Source organism: Phymastichus coffea, unplaced genomic scaffold (genome assembly GCF_024137745.1).
Source record: "Phymastichus coffea isolate CEN01 unplaced genomic scaffold, Cenicafe_Pcof_1.1 PCOF00046, whole genome shotgun sequence".
Taxonomy (NCBI): domain Eukaryota; kingdom Metazoa; phylum Arthropoda; class Insecta; order Hymenoptera; family Eulophidae; genus Phymastichus; species Phymastichus coffea.
The window spans coordinates 1,454,107-1,468,745 of record NW_026706857.1 but is presented as its reverse complement, the minus strand read 5'-3'; the positions used below and the strand labels follow the sequence as shown (position 1 = coordinate 1,468,745).

At 48.6% G+C, this 14,639-nt stretch overlaps 1 protein-coding gene across 3 annotated transcripts; it reads left to right on the top strand.

The window, feature by feature from the left end:
• Positions 1–308: 308 nt before the first annotated feature.
• Positions 309–14,181, top strand: LOC131664884 (homeobox protein abdominal-B-like). Of its 3 annotated transcripts, XM_058936324.1 has the most exons (4): positions 309–351; positions 1,063–1,106; positions 4,171–5,283; positions 9,869–14,181. In XM_058936324.1, the coding sequence occupies exons 3-4, from the start codon at positions 4,212–4,214 to the stop codon at positions 10,324–10,326; spliced, it is 1,530 nt and encodes a 509-aa protein (XP_058792307.1). In that variant the 5' UTR covers positions 309–351; positions 1,063–1,106; positions 4,171–4,211; the 3' UTR covers positions 10,327–14,181. The 3 variants fall into 3 exon arrangements, with proteins under 3 accessions (XP_058792307.1, XP_058792306.1, XP_058792305.1); XM_058936323.1 differs by lacking the exons at positions 309–351; positions 1,063–1,106 and having other exon boundaries at positions 2,280–5,283; positions 9,908–14,181; XM_058936322.1 differs by lacking the exons at positions 309–351; positions 1,063–1,106 and having other exon boundaries at positions 2,280–5,283.
• Positions 14,182–14,639: the final 458 nt, after the last annotated feature.

Here is a 14,639-nt window from a genome sequence, read left to right as displayed (position 1 = left end):
GATAACCTGCTCTCAAAGGCCCATAACGTTGAAGCAATCACGTGAGGACGAGTGTAGCAGCTAGCATAGGGAGCACTTGTGGCTGCTTAGTTCTCTCTCGGTCTTGAGTGAAAAGCGTATCGTTGTGTATACGGGGTGGCGCCCATTAACTTTATACCTGGACGCGACATAAACCATCTCACCCTGCCGCGCGCATATAAAAGTCATGGAGGGCGCCTATTATCGACGAGTATTCTTTAATGTTTTTTTCTCTGCTTGCAGGCTGACGTTTTTCCTCGTGGACCGACAGACAAAAGGCCTCAAAGTGTTCGGCGCCGTGGAGAAACCGTACTACCCGTTCGAGCTGTGCAGGTGATGACTCCTAGACTTGCTTTCGTCTTTTTTTCCTTTTTTTTGTTGTGTTCTTTCTAATAAGGGTATTAGGCCTCGTTATTGGCCGAGCTTTCTTTCTCCTTTTTATGGCTTAATTACTGTATTAAAGGCGACCTCGTAAACTTAATTTCTGTGAGAGGGGATTCCGTTGTTATTCTTTTATTTTTTTATTTTTTATGTTTATTTATTTTCTTTGCGGTTGATTCTTTTGACATTTATTTACGAAATTTCGCCAGTTTACAGCGAATGTTCAAGCTTTTTGCATTTATTTTACAAAATATATTTCGCCTGAAGTAAGACAGTTTGACGTCATACTCAAGAATGAATAAATAAGAAAAGCAAAATATCGGGTAGGCGAGTCGTCGGAATAAATTGTATTCGTAAAGGCTCTCTCGGAGCGATATGAAGGCGCTATCAGCTTAAATCGCGCGCGCTTGGTACACGTCGCGACGCTTTTGGCATATCTAATTATAGTTAAGCCCAAATTGATCATAAAAAAGTGAAGTTTATAGTGCAGCAGCACGGGCGTTGGGGTTTATATAGCTACGGCTGTCCATATTTTTAAAGTTCAAGTTTACTCATCGCGCTCTCATTACACCGGACATTTACGAGATGCAGTCCATCTTGGCGTGGCGCACCGCGTCCGCTCACAGCAGCTCGCGACTGACGCCTTGTTTGCTAATATTTCAGGTTCTCCCGCGTGTTCACGCCTGCAACCCTGGCTGGTATACAAGGTGAGTCACACACACATACACGCGCATACACAGACACACACATATACGCACGCGCGCGCGCACAAGCACACAGTCTCGCTGCAATAAGCGAGTATAATTCTCGCGACTATGAGAGTATGTCGAAAAGCGAAGGATAAAAAGCAGCTGCCACTTGGTCAAGGCTGCGCTGCTCGGCAATGCAACGCTCAACGAGTCCTTTTTATTATCCGCACGACTCATAAAGCATCACTGCGCGAATACGCGCTAAGCCTAAATACCAAAGGCGGCGTCGTTTGCGAGTCAAAGACGAACGCACCGCCAAGAAAAACTCTCACTGTTCTCTTATTCGCAAGCTCTGAAAGAAAGTATAAGTAATAACGAGGCAGCTCGAGAAGCATCGTGAGTGCACGTAGCTTGACGAGCCAGACGGTTCGTAAGACACGAAGAGGAGTGTATGCGTGATAGAGGTCGTAGAGTGCGTAAAGTCACGTGTTTAGATGCAAGAGCGAGCTGCGCGTGGGAAGTCTCTCTCTCTCTCTCTCTCTCTCTCTCTCTCTCTCTCTCTCTGCGTTACGGCAGCTGTAATTAATACGCGCAACGCTCGCGCGATCGCTCGCTTGCTCGCTCTCCGCGGCCGAAGCTGTTGTCAGACCGTTTTATTTTATTGCTCGTAAAAGTACCGAGATTTAGACTGCAATGCACACACGCGCACACGGAGCCGTATACGTAGAACGGTGGCGCGGGCGTTATAATACGCGCCCTCCGCGCGCCGAGCTCCGCTGCCGCAAGCTCTCACTCCGTCTCTCTCTCTCTCTCTCTCGCGCGCGCGCGCTTAAAACTGGCCAATGGACTCCGCGCCAAGTTGCTGGCAGTCGGTGCCAAGCGGAACGCTTCGATTCCGCTTCGGTCCGCGGGCGCCTGTCCACTCGAATTCGCCTTCGTCCGAGTAACGCGCATCGATCGAAGCTAAAATGCCTCGCAAAAGCTGGCGCGTGACCGTCCGCAATTAGACGAGAAAATCCCAGGCGAGCGGCCTCCATAAATTAATCCAGCACCGCTGGCTGCTGCCGTCGAGGAGAGCAAAAAGCAGAAAAAGCTAATCCGCACGCGCTTAGCGACGAACGGAAATGAAAAGATAGAGCGCCGGCGCTGCTCCGCGTATGTCGCCTCGCTCGGATGTAAGTCCAGTGATGAGGCGGTGAGCGAGGTGGAGGACGAGGGGCAGGGAGCGGGGGACCACTGCCGCTCGTCTCGAAAAAAGAAGGTAAAAAGAAAAGGGGGTGGAAGCGCCGAGAGACGCGGCATGCGCTCTCACGTGCGAGTAGGAACGAGACGGAGAATGCGTACACATCGATGGGGCGAGTAGGGGGAGAGCGAAGCACGGCGCGTTTGTTAAAGCTTCCGCGGTTGTGGGTTCGGCCTTCATCCGAGAGATTGCGCTGAGGTCGCAACTGGCTGGCGGCTCGCTCGCCCGCTCGCTCGCTCGCTCTGACGACTGGCAGAGCAGAGCAGAGCAGAGCAAGTTGGCTTGTCGCTCAGTTTGGCTCGGCGAGGCCAGCGAGAAGGAGAGAATCTCTCGTGCGGGGGGCTCCCCATTCAGCACTGTATACGTTCTCGAGGGCAACATAGCACATGCGTGTCGTTGTAAGCTCGCTCGCTCGCTCGCGAATGCGCCAGGAAGGAACGCACTTGCTCTGCCTCGTCACACCCAGTGCCCTGCTACCTGCGCCGCAGGCTTGCCGACCAAGGAGCATCGGACGACCAAAAAAAAGTGAAATCGCGACCGAGGGCCGAGCGGCCGTAGGGAGGAAAAAAAATTTTTTTCTCGCCGATCCCTTGACCGCCCATCGTCGCGGGTGAATAAGAACCCTTTGCTCAAGCTGTGCTGCGTTCGACGACCAATTGTATTGAGTGAGAGGTGATGATGATCGGTGTTGAGCTGGGGACTCGTGTACCCGGCGCGTGAAAATAGAAAGCTCACCGTGGAGAGAAAGACGGACACGAGAGAACAGTGAGAGGGCGACAAAAAGTTGTTGAAATTTCGGTTGTGCTACTGTGAGAGAGATATTTTTGCGGCGCATTTCGTCCTTCGCTGCAAACTTGGAAAGTGTGCTATTAGTGCGCGTCTTGCGAATTTCTATTGATTTTTTTCTAACGCTCGTCTGACAGCCGGTGCGTCATCGATACAGCCACACACATACACGCAAACATTGACAGACTAGTACATGTGAAGCAGTGATAAAGGCACAGCTAGCTAAAGTGAGTTTTCCGTTTCTTTCTGGTTTCATCGTCTCTTCTTGAACGCAATCAACAAATATCCCATCCATGGATCTAACACACCTGGACTCGACAACGTGCTCAACCTAATCCCAAAATCCAACCATCAACCTTGACGACAACGGACAAGCACGTCAACATCAACAATCATCGTCATCGCGAAAATCTGCGGCACGTGGGTGCTGGTCTGCCGGCCACGATCCTCGTCGCACGGCATCCGTCATCGTTATCACGGTGCGCCTCGCGCGTCCGCTTTATCTTTCTCTCTATCTCTGTCGGCTGCCCCTTCCACACCTACCCTCCGCCGCCGCTAATCCCTACTCTTCTTTTTCTCTCTCGCTCGCTCTCGGCTCTGCTGTATACGGCGCTCTGCCGCGCTCGCTCGGCATTCCGGGACTCCCCACCACGGACCGCGCTCACCTCGTGCTCCTACTCTCTCTCTCGCACTCGGTCCTGCTGTCGCTCCTGCTGTCGCTCCTGCTGTCGCTCCCGCTCGACCCCCCGATGACGCTCGCCTGAACGTCGTCGCCTCGAACACCCGTGCGGCTCGTGAGCGCGCGCGCGCGCGTGTCGCCGACGATTCCGCAACGACTGGCCGAACGATTCTCGGCGTCGCTCGCCAACCGACACTCGGTGGAACCGCTGGCGCCCAACGACCCGACCACCGCGCGCGCCTAAACAATCGCGATTTGCACCATCGCCGATCACGTGGCTTGCTCGACGGCGACGCTGTACGACAATGTGCACGCCGTGCCGCTATGCGGCTCCGGCGTGGCTCACCCTGCCTCCGTCACGCCGATGGGGACAGTCACCGGAGCGGGGAATTCCACCGGGTTGACCTGGTGGAACATGATGAACAGTGTGCCTTACGAGGACAGTCCGCCGCCACCCGTAGCCCCCGCGTCCTCGCTCGTGTCGCTGCAGCAGCAGCAGCAGCAGACGACCAGCGGCACCCAGCAGGCGTCCACGCCCACCTCGCCGGGCGCACCGTCGTCGGCGGCGACCTCGCAGCAGACGGCGCCCACCTCGTCCACGTCGCCGAGCGCCTCGAGCGTGGCCAGCAACAGCGCCACCGGGCCGCTGCACATACCCGCCAAGCGGCTGACCGCCACGCCGGTGGGCCAGCAGCAGAGCGCCGGCTCGACCTACGCGGACGTGGGCTGCGGCAGCCTCGCGCCGCAGCAGCAGCAGCAGCCGAGCGAGCCCAACGGCGGCGTCATACGGCACTCGCACTCCACGGGCTCCAGTCAGGGCGGCTGGGCCGGCTACAGTCCGCACCAAGACTCGCAGTACCCGCCGCCGCCCGAGCACCAGCAGCAGCTCGGCCAGCAGCAGCAGCACCACCAGCCCTACGCCAGCACGCCGACGTACTACACCAACCTGGCGAGCGAACCGGCGAGCGGGCCCAACACGCCGCAGGCGAGCTCGCGCGGCGACCAGCGCAAGGGCGCCTCCACGCTGAGCTTCTGGTCCCCGGCGGCGGCCTCGAGCGGGGCCGCCGCCGCCGCGGCCGCGGCCGCCGCGGCAGCCAACGCCGACTACAAGCCCGAGTACAAGTACAACCCCGCGGCGGCGGGCGGCATCGTCACCACCAGCTCCAGCACCAGCGGCGCTACGGCCGACCCGGCGGTCAGCTGCCACCAGAGCAGCTTCTCCAACAGCTGGTGCAACTACCCGCCCTACACCAGCGCCAGGCACCACCACAGCGCGGTCGACAGCGCCGCGGCCGCCGCGGCGGCGCACCACCACGCGCACTCCCAGGCCGCCGGTGTGCCCTACCTCACGCCCTCGGCCGCCGACGACCGGGGCCGCGTGGCCGCGGCCATGGTGGCCGAGGCGGCCTTCCCGCACGACGGCTACGGCGGGCTCAGGAACTACGGGGCGCCTGAACCGGTCACGTCCAGCCCTTATCCGCCTACAGGTAAGCATCGACTCCTTCCTCTCGATCTTGCGCCAGCAATCCAGCATAGCTGCGACGCGCCCGACCGCCAAGCACGCGACGCTCTCCGAGGCGTCGAGTTGCGTCTGCGCCGATCCGCTGTTCAAAACAGTCCCAAGCCCTTAAGCTTGACCGGCTCTCGCAGCCGCATAAACGAAGGCAGTCGACGCGAGAAACCAGCACGAAAATCACTTTGACGACTGATGAAACGTTTTGTTTTCACTCTGTGCGCGCGCGTGTGTGTGCGTGTACGTATACGTACTCGTCGTATCGATAAAAACCGGAAGGACATGTATGAGCCATTACGAGCGTCGAGAGTGGGGCATTAAAAAAATTTTGTGGCCTATGAATCGCGCTGTAAAGTTCGAGCGTGGCGCCCGCGCAGATAATTGTCGCGCACTAAAAAAATCAAGTCATCACTCATTCCCCATAGCTCTCTTGCTGCTGCTGCTTCTGCTGCTGAGCCTGCAGTCCTTTTTCCCTTTAACTCTCTCCTTTTTTTCACTCGTAGAATCCTATACTTTGCGAGAGAGTGGGTGAGTGAGAGAGAGAGAGAGAGAGAGAGAGCTCGTGAAACGTCGTCGCATGAGCAACAACGAACGGCGGCGGGGTTTATTGGCGGCCGTAACTCGTAAACTCTGGCGCGCGCCTCCGATCAGCTGATCCGTTCCATGACCTGTGTGCCTCCTCGCTTATCGTCCTTTCTCTTTCTCCCCCTTAATTTGTTTTTTTTTTCTCGTACAACAGTTTACAACAATTATGAATAATTTTCTATTACTTTCCTCGTGACGATTAACGGTTCACTCAAACGCAAAGTCCAAAATAAACTAAACTCATACCGACGAGTAGAAAAGCTTTGAAAGAAAAATCATTTCACTAATAAAAATATTCAAAGTTAAAGAAAATTTTTGGAACGTTGCATGGTTGTGCCGCGGTCCAGCGAGAGTCAAAATATCTCTCAACGCCAATGAGCATTTCAAAATAAAGCGTCCCGCTCGCTCTCTCTCTCTCTCTCTCTCTCTCTCTCTCTCTCTCTCCCTCCCTCTCTCCGAGCGAATCTCAATAAACAACGCGACATCATTTCGATTTCGATCCGCTCTTCCCGAAAGCAGTAGAAAAAAAGAGATCCGCTGCGTGCTCCCTATCTGAATAAATCTCGCGATAAAAATCAAAGTTTTTTAGAAGAGGGAGAACCTGTCGAACGACTCGTACGTGTGTGTGTGTTCCGGCTTGACGAAAATAGAATCGGGAGTATTACGGATCGCGAGCGACGACGAATATATCGTGGGACGCGCACGGACGTTAGTTGTACCGTTGCTCCAATAGATGGCAGCTCCATTATCGTTACTCGTGACTTGGAGCGGATCCTTCCCTGAGCGCGAGCGAGAGAACGACACAGAAGGCCACGTTCACTCGGAAAAAAGAGAACAAAAATGACATTGCGCGCGCACACACACACGCGCGGGCGCTCGCGCACCGGAGCACTCGCGTTCTCTCTCTCTCTCTCTCTCTCTCTCTCTCTCTCTGTACACAAGGTATATACGTGTCTCGTAAACAGTCGGGATACGGAGAGAAAAATAACTTCACGTTTCTCTCTTGGTGAGCTGCTGCTGCTCATCACGCTATACACTGCGCTTCATCATAAAATTCTGTTAGTTTGTTCAAGAATTGAATTTTTGACGCGTCTTTCATTTTATTAGTTAATGAACTGGTTTGTTTATTTTCAAATGACGCACGCTATCGTTGAGTATCGAATGATCAATTGCAATCAATTTTATTTCGTTTTTAAATTTGTAACCAACGCAATAATCGCATTTTAATAATTGTGTTATCGAAACCTCATAGAGGAAGTCATCAAGAAAGTGCATACTACGCTATTTTGTGAGAAGCGCAGGACGATCATAGCGCAGAGACAAATGGCTCGGCGCTTTATTTTTGTCGGAGCATCTGTCAATGAATGAAAATATCGGAAAGGCGCGCATCCGCACCTCGGGTCCGATGCGGACTCCGCGCGGACGCACTCAAGTTCGAACAACGGAGCCTCCGAATAGACGAAGAGAGCGAGTGAGAGGCCAGCGAATCGGCCATTCAACGCTTGGGCGTCGCCTCTGTATGCGTTGCCGAGCTGATTAAAAACGTTTCTCGCACTCCATCCAGTCGTCGAATGGGCCGAACAATGGGTCTGTTACGTTTGGAAAAGCCGCTCGCGCGCGCCTCGTCGTCTCACCCCAGGCATATTCGTAAATCAGCCAGGACAATGCTCGGGCCGATATTGACGCGCTTGCTCGCTAGCCAGCAGCCAGGCTTTCCCTTTTTCCTCCCCTCCGCTTAGCGTGCGCGTTGCAGGAAAATTCCCCTCTGTACGTCTAACTGCGTACGCGTGCGTGGTGCGCGAGTCGGGGGCTGATTCGATCCGGAAAAAGTCGTTCTCTCCATTTACATGAACATCGCGTCGATCGTTCTCATTTTTCTCGAAGTCGCCGTCAAAAGAGACACGGGGTCAGTCTGCGTGCATCAAACGCACAAAGGTCCCGCTTTTGTTTCCCGATGACATCGACGCCAGCAAATATACTTTTTCGCTTAATTCGCGTTTTATTTGATATCGACTGTCGCTACGTCTTAATTATCCATTCACATTTTTATGTTGACGCCGACATATCTCGACAAAGTTGTGGCACACTCAATGCACCATTGTCTTAGCAAAATGCCTATTTTCTCTCTTTGGATGCTCCATTGTTACCTGCCGATTCCAGTGGCAGAGGGAAAGTTTCGTGTGAAAATGCACTTCGCGAAAAAGCCGGCACGTGTTACGTAAAATCTTGACCTTAAAGCCCCCGCATAAACTTCCGTGTTGGATTTTTTTACAGGGACGATAAATCGACGGCGCATAGGCAATCACCGCGTGCCGCGATATACGGCGATACAAAGCACTCCGAAAAAAAAGCGAGAGAGAAAGGGTGGGGATCGAGACCTGTAACGCACGAGGTGTATACGCGGCCATAGTTTATGCGTCTGGCGTGGTCGTAGATAATATCACGAGAGAAGCGATTAAACAGCGGAGTGATGAATTAAAATCTGTCGCGTGCTGCCGCCATTGCATACACGTCGAACGCGCGCTATAGTCGCGGTCTTCGATTTTTCGGCGCGTACGCGAGCGAGTTGGCGCGCGCGCGCGCGATCACGTCATGCCGATTATCGCGGTTCGGCTACTGTGCGATGGTCTCGGCGGCGAGGCAAACGTCAAAGTCGTTCAAAGTCGATTGTTTTCGCGTCTCGTGATTTTTCATAACAAACGTCGATGACGATCGCGAATTCGAGGAACGACCGTTCAAAGTTTGCGCTGAAAACCAGTGGAGCTGCGGGGCAGCATAAAATGCCGCATAGCAGCTTGCCGCTCGCTCGGCCTCCACGCATGTTCTCTGCACGGCTAGTATGCGGTCGCGAGCGCGGCAGTCCAATTATATATCATACGTATATATACTGCGCTTGGCGGCACGGCTTGGAAGCTTTGCCGTATGCCGCTTGGCTATGCTTCACAGCCGAGCCTTCGCTATGCGGCACTGCGCACACAGACCTCGACGCATCGGCCATTTGTTTCCGCGAATCCTCGCTGTTCTGCGCGCACTCTCGCGAGCTTGAGTTACGACACGAGCTGTCAATTGTTGCAATGATACATCCTGCGTTATTAGCCTCATTATCTACGGCCTTTTGGCGAGGCTCTTTGTGCCAATTCCTCTGTCACAATTGATTGCGTAAAGAAACTGCTGCCGCGCAGACGTGCACTCCATTTTGCGCGAAACTTCCGAAGACCGAGATCGGATTGGCGCGGGGAACAATGAGCAGTCTCGAAAGCACGCAAGAGCGACGAAAAACGTTGCTCGATTGACTCGTAATTGCGCGGGCTGTGGCCGGCCGAAAAGAAAAGAGAAAGAAAAGAGAAAGAAAAGAGAAAGAAAAGAGAAAGAAAAGAAAGAAGAAACGAGCAGACGACCAAATTTACGGCTGTCCCGCGATAATGACTGTCCCTCTCTCTTCTTCCTACCCTTCTTGAACGATAAATTGCTGGTGCATTGATATACGGCACGCATGCGCGTTTGCGTATAATACACGCTAACGGGCCTCGTCGTACTATACTCCAATTAACGGAACGCTCGCGATCTTTCTTTTTGCTCGTCTACGAGTGAAAACTGTGCTGTTTGGCACGTGAGCGCACGGCCAAATGGAAATACACAAAGATGAAAGAGAAGCATTTTGCACTCGTGTTTTCGTTGCACTCGATCGTTGCTTCGACGACTTCCTGTCTGCTCCACAAAGTTTCCCGGGAAATCGCTCGTCGGTGATTCCGCGAAGAGTCTGCATTTCGCCTATTTTTCGCGTGGCCCACCATTATTGCTATATATTACTGCTGTTTATACATATTTGACGATATTCATACTTTTTATTTTTGTGGATTTTACTCTTACAAATAATGTTGTGATGCATGAAAAAGCGCAATCATTTAAATAATACAATCCGCATGAATACTTGAATGAAAAGCCAAAGTTACAGGACAACTAATTGTGTTAAGTGATGTGGGGTTCCTCCCCATCTTCCTTGTTTTCGACAGGCTCGCTAGGTGTCGGCGTGGGAGTTGGCGTGCCAGGCATGGGAGTCAGCGGCACGAATCCATTGGAATGGACAGGCCAAGTGACGGTGCGCAAGAAGCGCAAACCATACTCCAAGTATCAGACGCTCGAGTTGGAGAAAGAATTTCTGTTCAACGCCTACGTCTCCAAGCAAAAGCGCTGGGAATTGGCGCGCAATCTCAACCTGACCGAGCGTCAGGTGAAAATCTGGTTTCAAAATCGTCGCATGAAGAACAAAAAGAACAGCCAGCGCCAGGCTCAACAGCAGAATAATAACAACAACAGCCAAGCCAACAACGCGAATCACCACGGAGCCGGTCATCATCACGCAGTGGCGGCGAGCGTACACCACGTGCAAGCTCACCATGCCAATGGCTCGGCCAAACATCACCATCAGTGACCCGTGATGTTCTCTGGGGTTGCGTTCGGTCAACCACCCCAGGTTTCTGCTAGCAGCTCGGCCTCGTCATCCTCGCAGCAGCATCATCATCACCAACACGTCCAGCTGCACCAGAACCACGGACTGGCGGCTTAAAGGCGAACGCGGCGTCCAGAGATTCCTTCTTTTTACTTGTTTGCGTGTAAATATATACCGGGAATAATTGACAGAGCGAAAATTAACGCGATATCACGTGCGAGACTATCGACGCGGGGACGAAGTGTGCAAAAATCGTCGCGCTCGTTGTTTAGTCTCCCCCCTGCCCCCCACCACCCCTGCCCCCCGAGCGTGCCCTATTCAACTGTTTTAAATGCCCCGCAAAAACGAGTTTTCTACATTATAGACGTACGCCGATTTTTGTTTGGTTCGGTTGTTTTACTTTTGTCTCCGCATCGTGTGGTACTTAAGGGCCGCGAGCGCGATCATCCCTTTCTGTCTTTATCTGTCTGTAAGTCTGTGTAGGATAAAAAGGAAATGCCCTCTTTTCTCACTTCTTGGTCTCTGCGGCCCGGGCTCTCTTGGAGAGAGATCGAACGAGAGACTTGAACCGCGCCAGAGTAGAGAGTACGTTTAGTCTAATGATGCAAATAGTTGTCGAATAGTCGTGCGTGTGTATGAGAGCGTGCGTGCAAGTGTCGAGTTGCGATGCAACGTTGTACAGGAATGCCTGTTTCACGTGATATATACATATTATATATTATTAATTATATGCGTATATAAATATAAATAAATAAATAAATAAATAAATAAATATAGATTATATATGAGGAAGACAAATTAAAGAAAAAAAATGATGCGTGTGGAGAGACGCGGCACAATTGTCTGACAAGGACGCGCGCGTCGCGAGCAATCATCTGTCCAATTCGTTGAAAACTCGATATATAGTATTCTCTCTCCATCTCTTTCTATTATCTCGCGACTTCCTCTCCACTTTCGCGCCGCCTACTCTATAATAATTACACTCGAGAGTTGAGAGGAGAGAGTCAGAATTTCGAAAATTGCGATACACTTGGAGGAAAACAAACTGATATTCAATAAAAAAATACAATTCTTAGCCTAATTAGTGTCACTTAGTGCGTCTTCGAATACCTTAAATACTTCTAGCCCAGTGTATATTCATTATGTTGTCCTATAGCTCCCGTGTGCGTGTCAGAATAGCTGCCCCCTTTTGCATTCTTCATGTTCTCTTTTTTTATCACCTCCATTAAAATTTTATTCCTTCGCTATACTTGCAGGCTGGATGGATGTGATTTCGTGTGACGACTTGACGGAAAACAGGTAACTGTTCTAACATTAAACGATTTCGATTTTAATTGATTATCTATAATATAGCATTTCTTCGTACTCAGTCATATTTATTTCCTCAAGAACAGTAACGTTAACTTATTTGCTTGCATTCTAATCACACAAAATTTACACGAATCTTTCATTCAGTCTCGCGAGCGAAGTGTTTTCTAGACGTATTTCGATAGTAGACGGCATAAAAAGCAAAAAGTTTGTAGTTACACTATTTAGCATAAGCTCATTAATGAAAAAAAAGGAAATACGAGAATTAGCTTTTCAAGAGAAAAATATGTCAAAACTTCGTACTCAACGCCTACCAAATGGATTGCAACTGTCCTAGCTATAATTCTTAATTGTACGTAAAGAGAAATTAAACGAATTACGCACATAAAACATTAGTTTGAAATCAATCAAAAAAGTGTGGGCGAGAGCGTGATTTACATTGGTCGCGGTGACCAAAAATTTGTTTAAACGACTTTTTTTATATTTGATGTTGTTGATTCTGATGTCGACATTTAACGCTGATTATCAGAAGCCAATTTCGCTTAGCACATGATTAGTGAAAATAAAGTATTAAGCTTTGTATTTTGATTTGATGCGTCTTCGATTTGGTAAGCTAAAATGAAAGAAAAAAATTGACATCCATAAAAGTGAAAACTTGAGCTCACTCAAGTGAGCAAGCAATCCAAATCCACTCGTTAAAAGAGTCGATCGGAGTTAGGGTGTATAGGTAGTAACCGAAGGTTCGTTGCGAGATTTCTCGGTGATTCTCTACTGTCTTATTTCGTATTTATGCGCGCGCGTCTGATTTTGCGAGTCTGTATACACAAACGATGAAAATAAGAGAAAAAGTTATTGAATTTTTAATCGTTGAACGTATAAAAGAGCATGTCAGTGAATAAAACATTCGCGTCGAATAATTGGACTGAAGATTAACATTAACTGTAATACTTTTTGATTCGATGACGATAAGTAAAAGGTTTGTTTATTCACTGACATGCTGAGCAATTTACCAAGCGAGTGTGACTAGTGCGATAAAATAAATAATGCTATCATGCAATCAATAAGATGGTAGGGTCGAACTGATTATCAAGTGCGGCCCGTGAAACTGGGTCTGAATAAATGTATAGTTCTGTCACAGTATATGCTAGTTATTCTGTAACGATGATAATATGATATTATATAAGTAATACAAAAGACAAAGAATGAATAAGTTTTTTTCCGAGTAAACAAATATTGTGGTAATGAGATTAAAAAGTAAAACAATGAAAAACTAAAGCAAAATTCAGTTGCGACTCAGTCATCGCGTCAGCTAAGCTTTTCGGTGAAAGTTGTAATTATTAATACATTTTTATGTCGAGGACGTGATGTTTTATGATGATTATTAAGGTTATGACTATTATATTATTATCATTATATATTATTATTGTGAGCGTCACGTTAATATTATGTTATTGTTTTTATTGTGTGTTGTTTTGTATGTATCAGCCAACAATGATAATATTATTATGACGATAAAAAAATGATTCACTCATAAAGAAAAAATTCATGGTGTTATTAAATGTGTATATTATCTTTGAATTCCGTTGCTGTAGATATCTTCACGTTGACGAATTGCCGTATGATTTTCTAAGCAATTATACGTCCAATTTCCCACTTCTTCCCCTTTCACCTCGTTGTTGTTCATTATACACATTAAAATACATTAGATTGGAAAACTTTATTTGTTTTCGTTTTGATTTCTAGAGTAAAAAATCAAACTTTGTGGGGAGAGAGAGAGAGAGAGAGAGAGAGAAAGAGAGAGAAAACGAGGAAAAGAAATACTGAAAAGTTCGAATCGATTAGCTTCAAAGTATATTTGCACAAGTTTGAATTTGGGTCGTGATCTCATTCGCGTATTTAGAAAACTATGACGTGTACACGGCGCGCGTTGCACAGACAGTCCCGCGCGAACTTGAAAAAGCAAAGCAGCACAGAACGACGCTTGAAAAAAAATGAGTAAAAACATGAAAATAATTGCATTTTAACCTTGGGATTCTTCTTTCTCATAATGGCTGTTAATGCAATTTTAAAAGTATTTTACAACGAGAAAACGAATTATTATAGTCGATGTGTTTTTGAATTTTTGAAAGAAAAGTTAAAATAATTGTTTATGTCGTAAAGTGCAATAAAGAAGTTTTTCATAGTGCCAAAGCAAAATCGAAGTCTACGATTTCAGTTTAGCTATTATCCTTATTATACGAGTAGATGGTAGAGAGCTAAGCAAGAAATAAAGACAAGAAAAGCTCATTCTATAAGATAAACGTTGAAAATTTCTCGTAGCGGTATTGCTATATTATCGTGTATATTCAAAAAAAAAAAGGTTTCTAAAGCGACAATTTTCGTTTTATATGACGATGAATAAAATTATCATAAAAGACATAAGAAAACAAAACTAAAAATGCTTATTCCACTTAATGAAACCACGTACGACTGCTCAATTTATGTATTATAACAAATGTATGTGCGCTCTGTAAATAAAGGCATGTCTTATATATACCACACTTGAAAAATGACAACTTTTTTTACTAGCAAACAAACAAAAATTACACATCTCTGGTATAGTTGAAATATTAACTGAAGTACAGTCGAATAGGGGTATGCTCTCGAGACGATGATGCAAAGAAAAGGTAAGTTCACTTTCTACATTAGACGTTTGCGTAATTTCCTCCGGCTGTATGCGCATCGAAGCCACAAAGCGTGTACTATCACCGGTGCGGTAGACCAGCCGAGAGAAGAGAAGCAAAAAAAATGCCAAGAATAATTATAAAGGCCTTACTCTCTGCAGCCGACAGGAACGACTGCATACTATTATCGAGAGCGTTATCTTTCTCTGTGTGTGTGTGTGTGTGTGTGTGTGTGTCCGTGTCTACGTATACACTGATGCTGCCGCTGCTGCCGACAAGCCTTGACCAACCTGAACCAACAGTTTATATACGTATACCACAGTG

What these genes read in the sequence shown, in the direction of transcription:
- LOC131664884 (XM_058936322.1), top strand. Translation starts at nt 4,161, where the DNA reads ATGGGGACAGTCACCGGAGCGGGGAATTCCACCGGGTTGACCTGGTGG. An exon ending in CAGCCCTTATCCGCCTACAG is followed by an intron (nt 5,284 to 9,868) that starts GTAAGCATCGAC and finishes AATTGTGTTAAG; the next exon opens with TGATGTGGGGTTCCTCCCCA.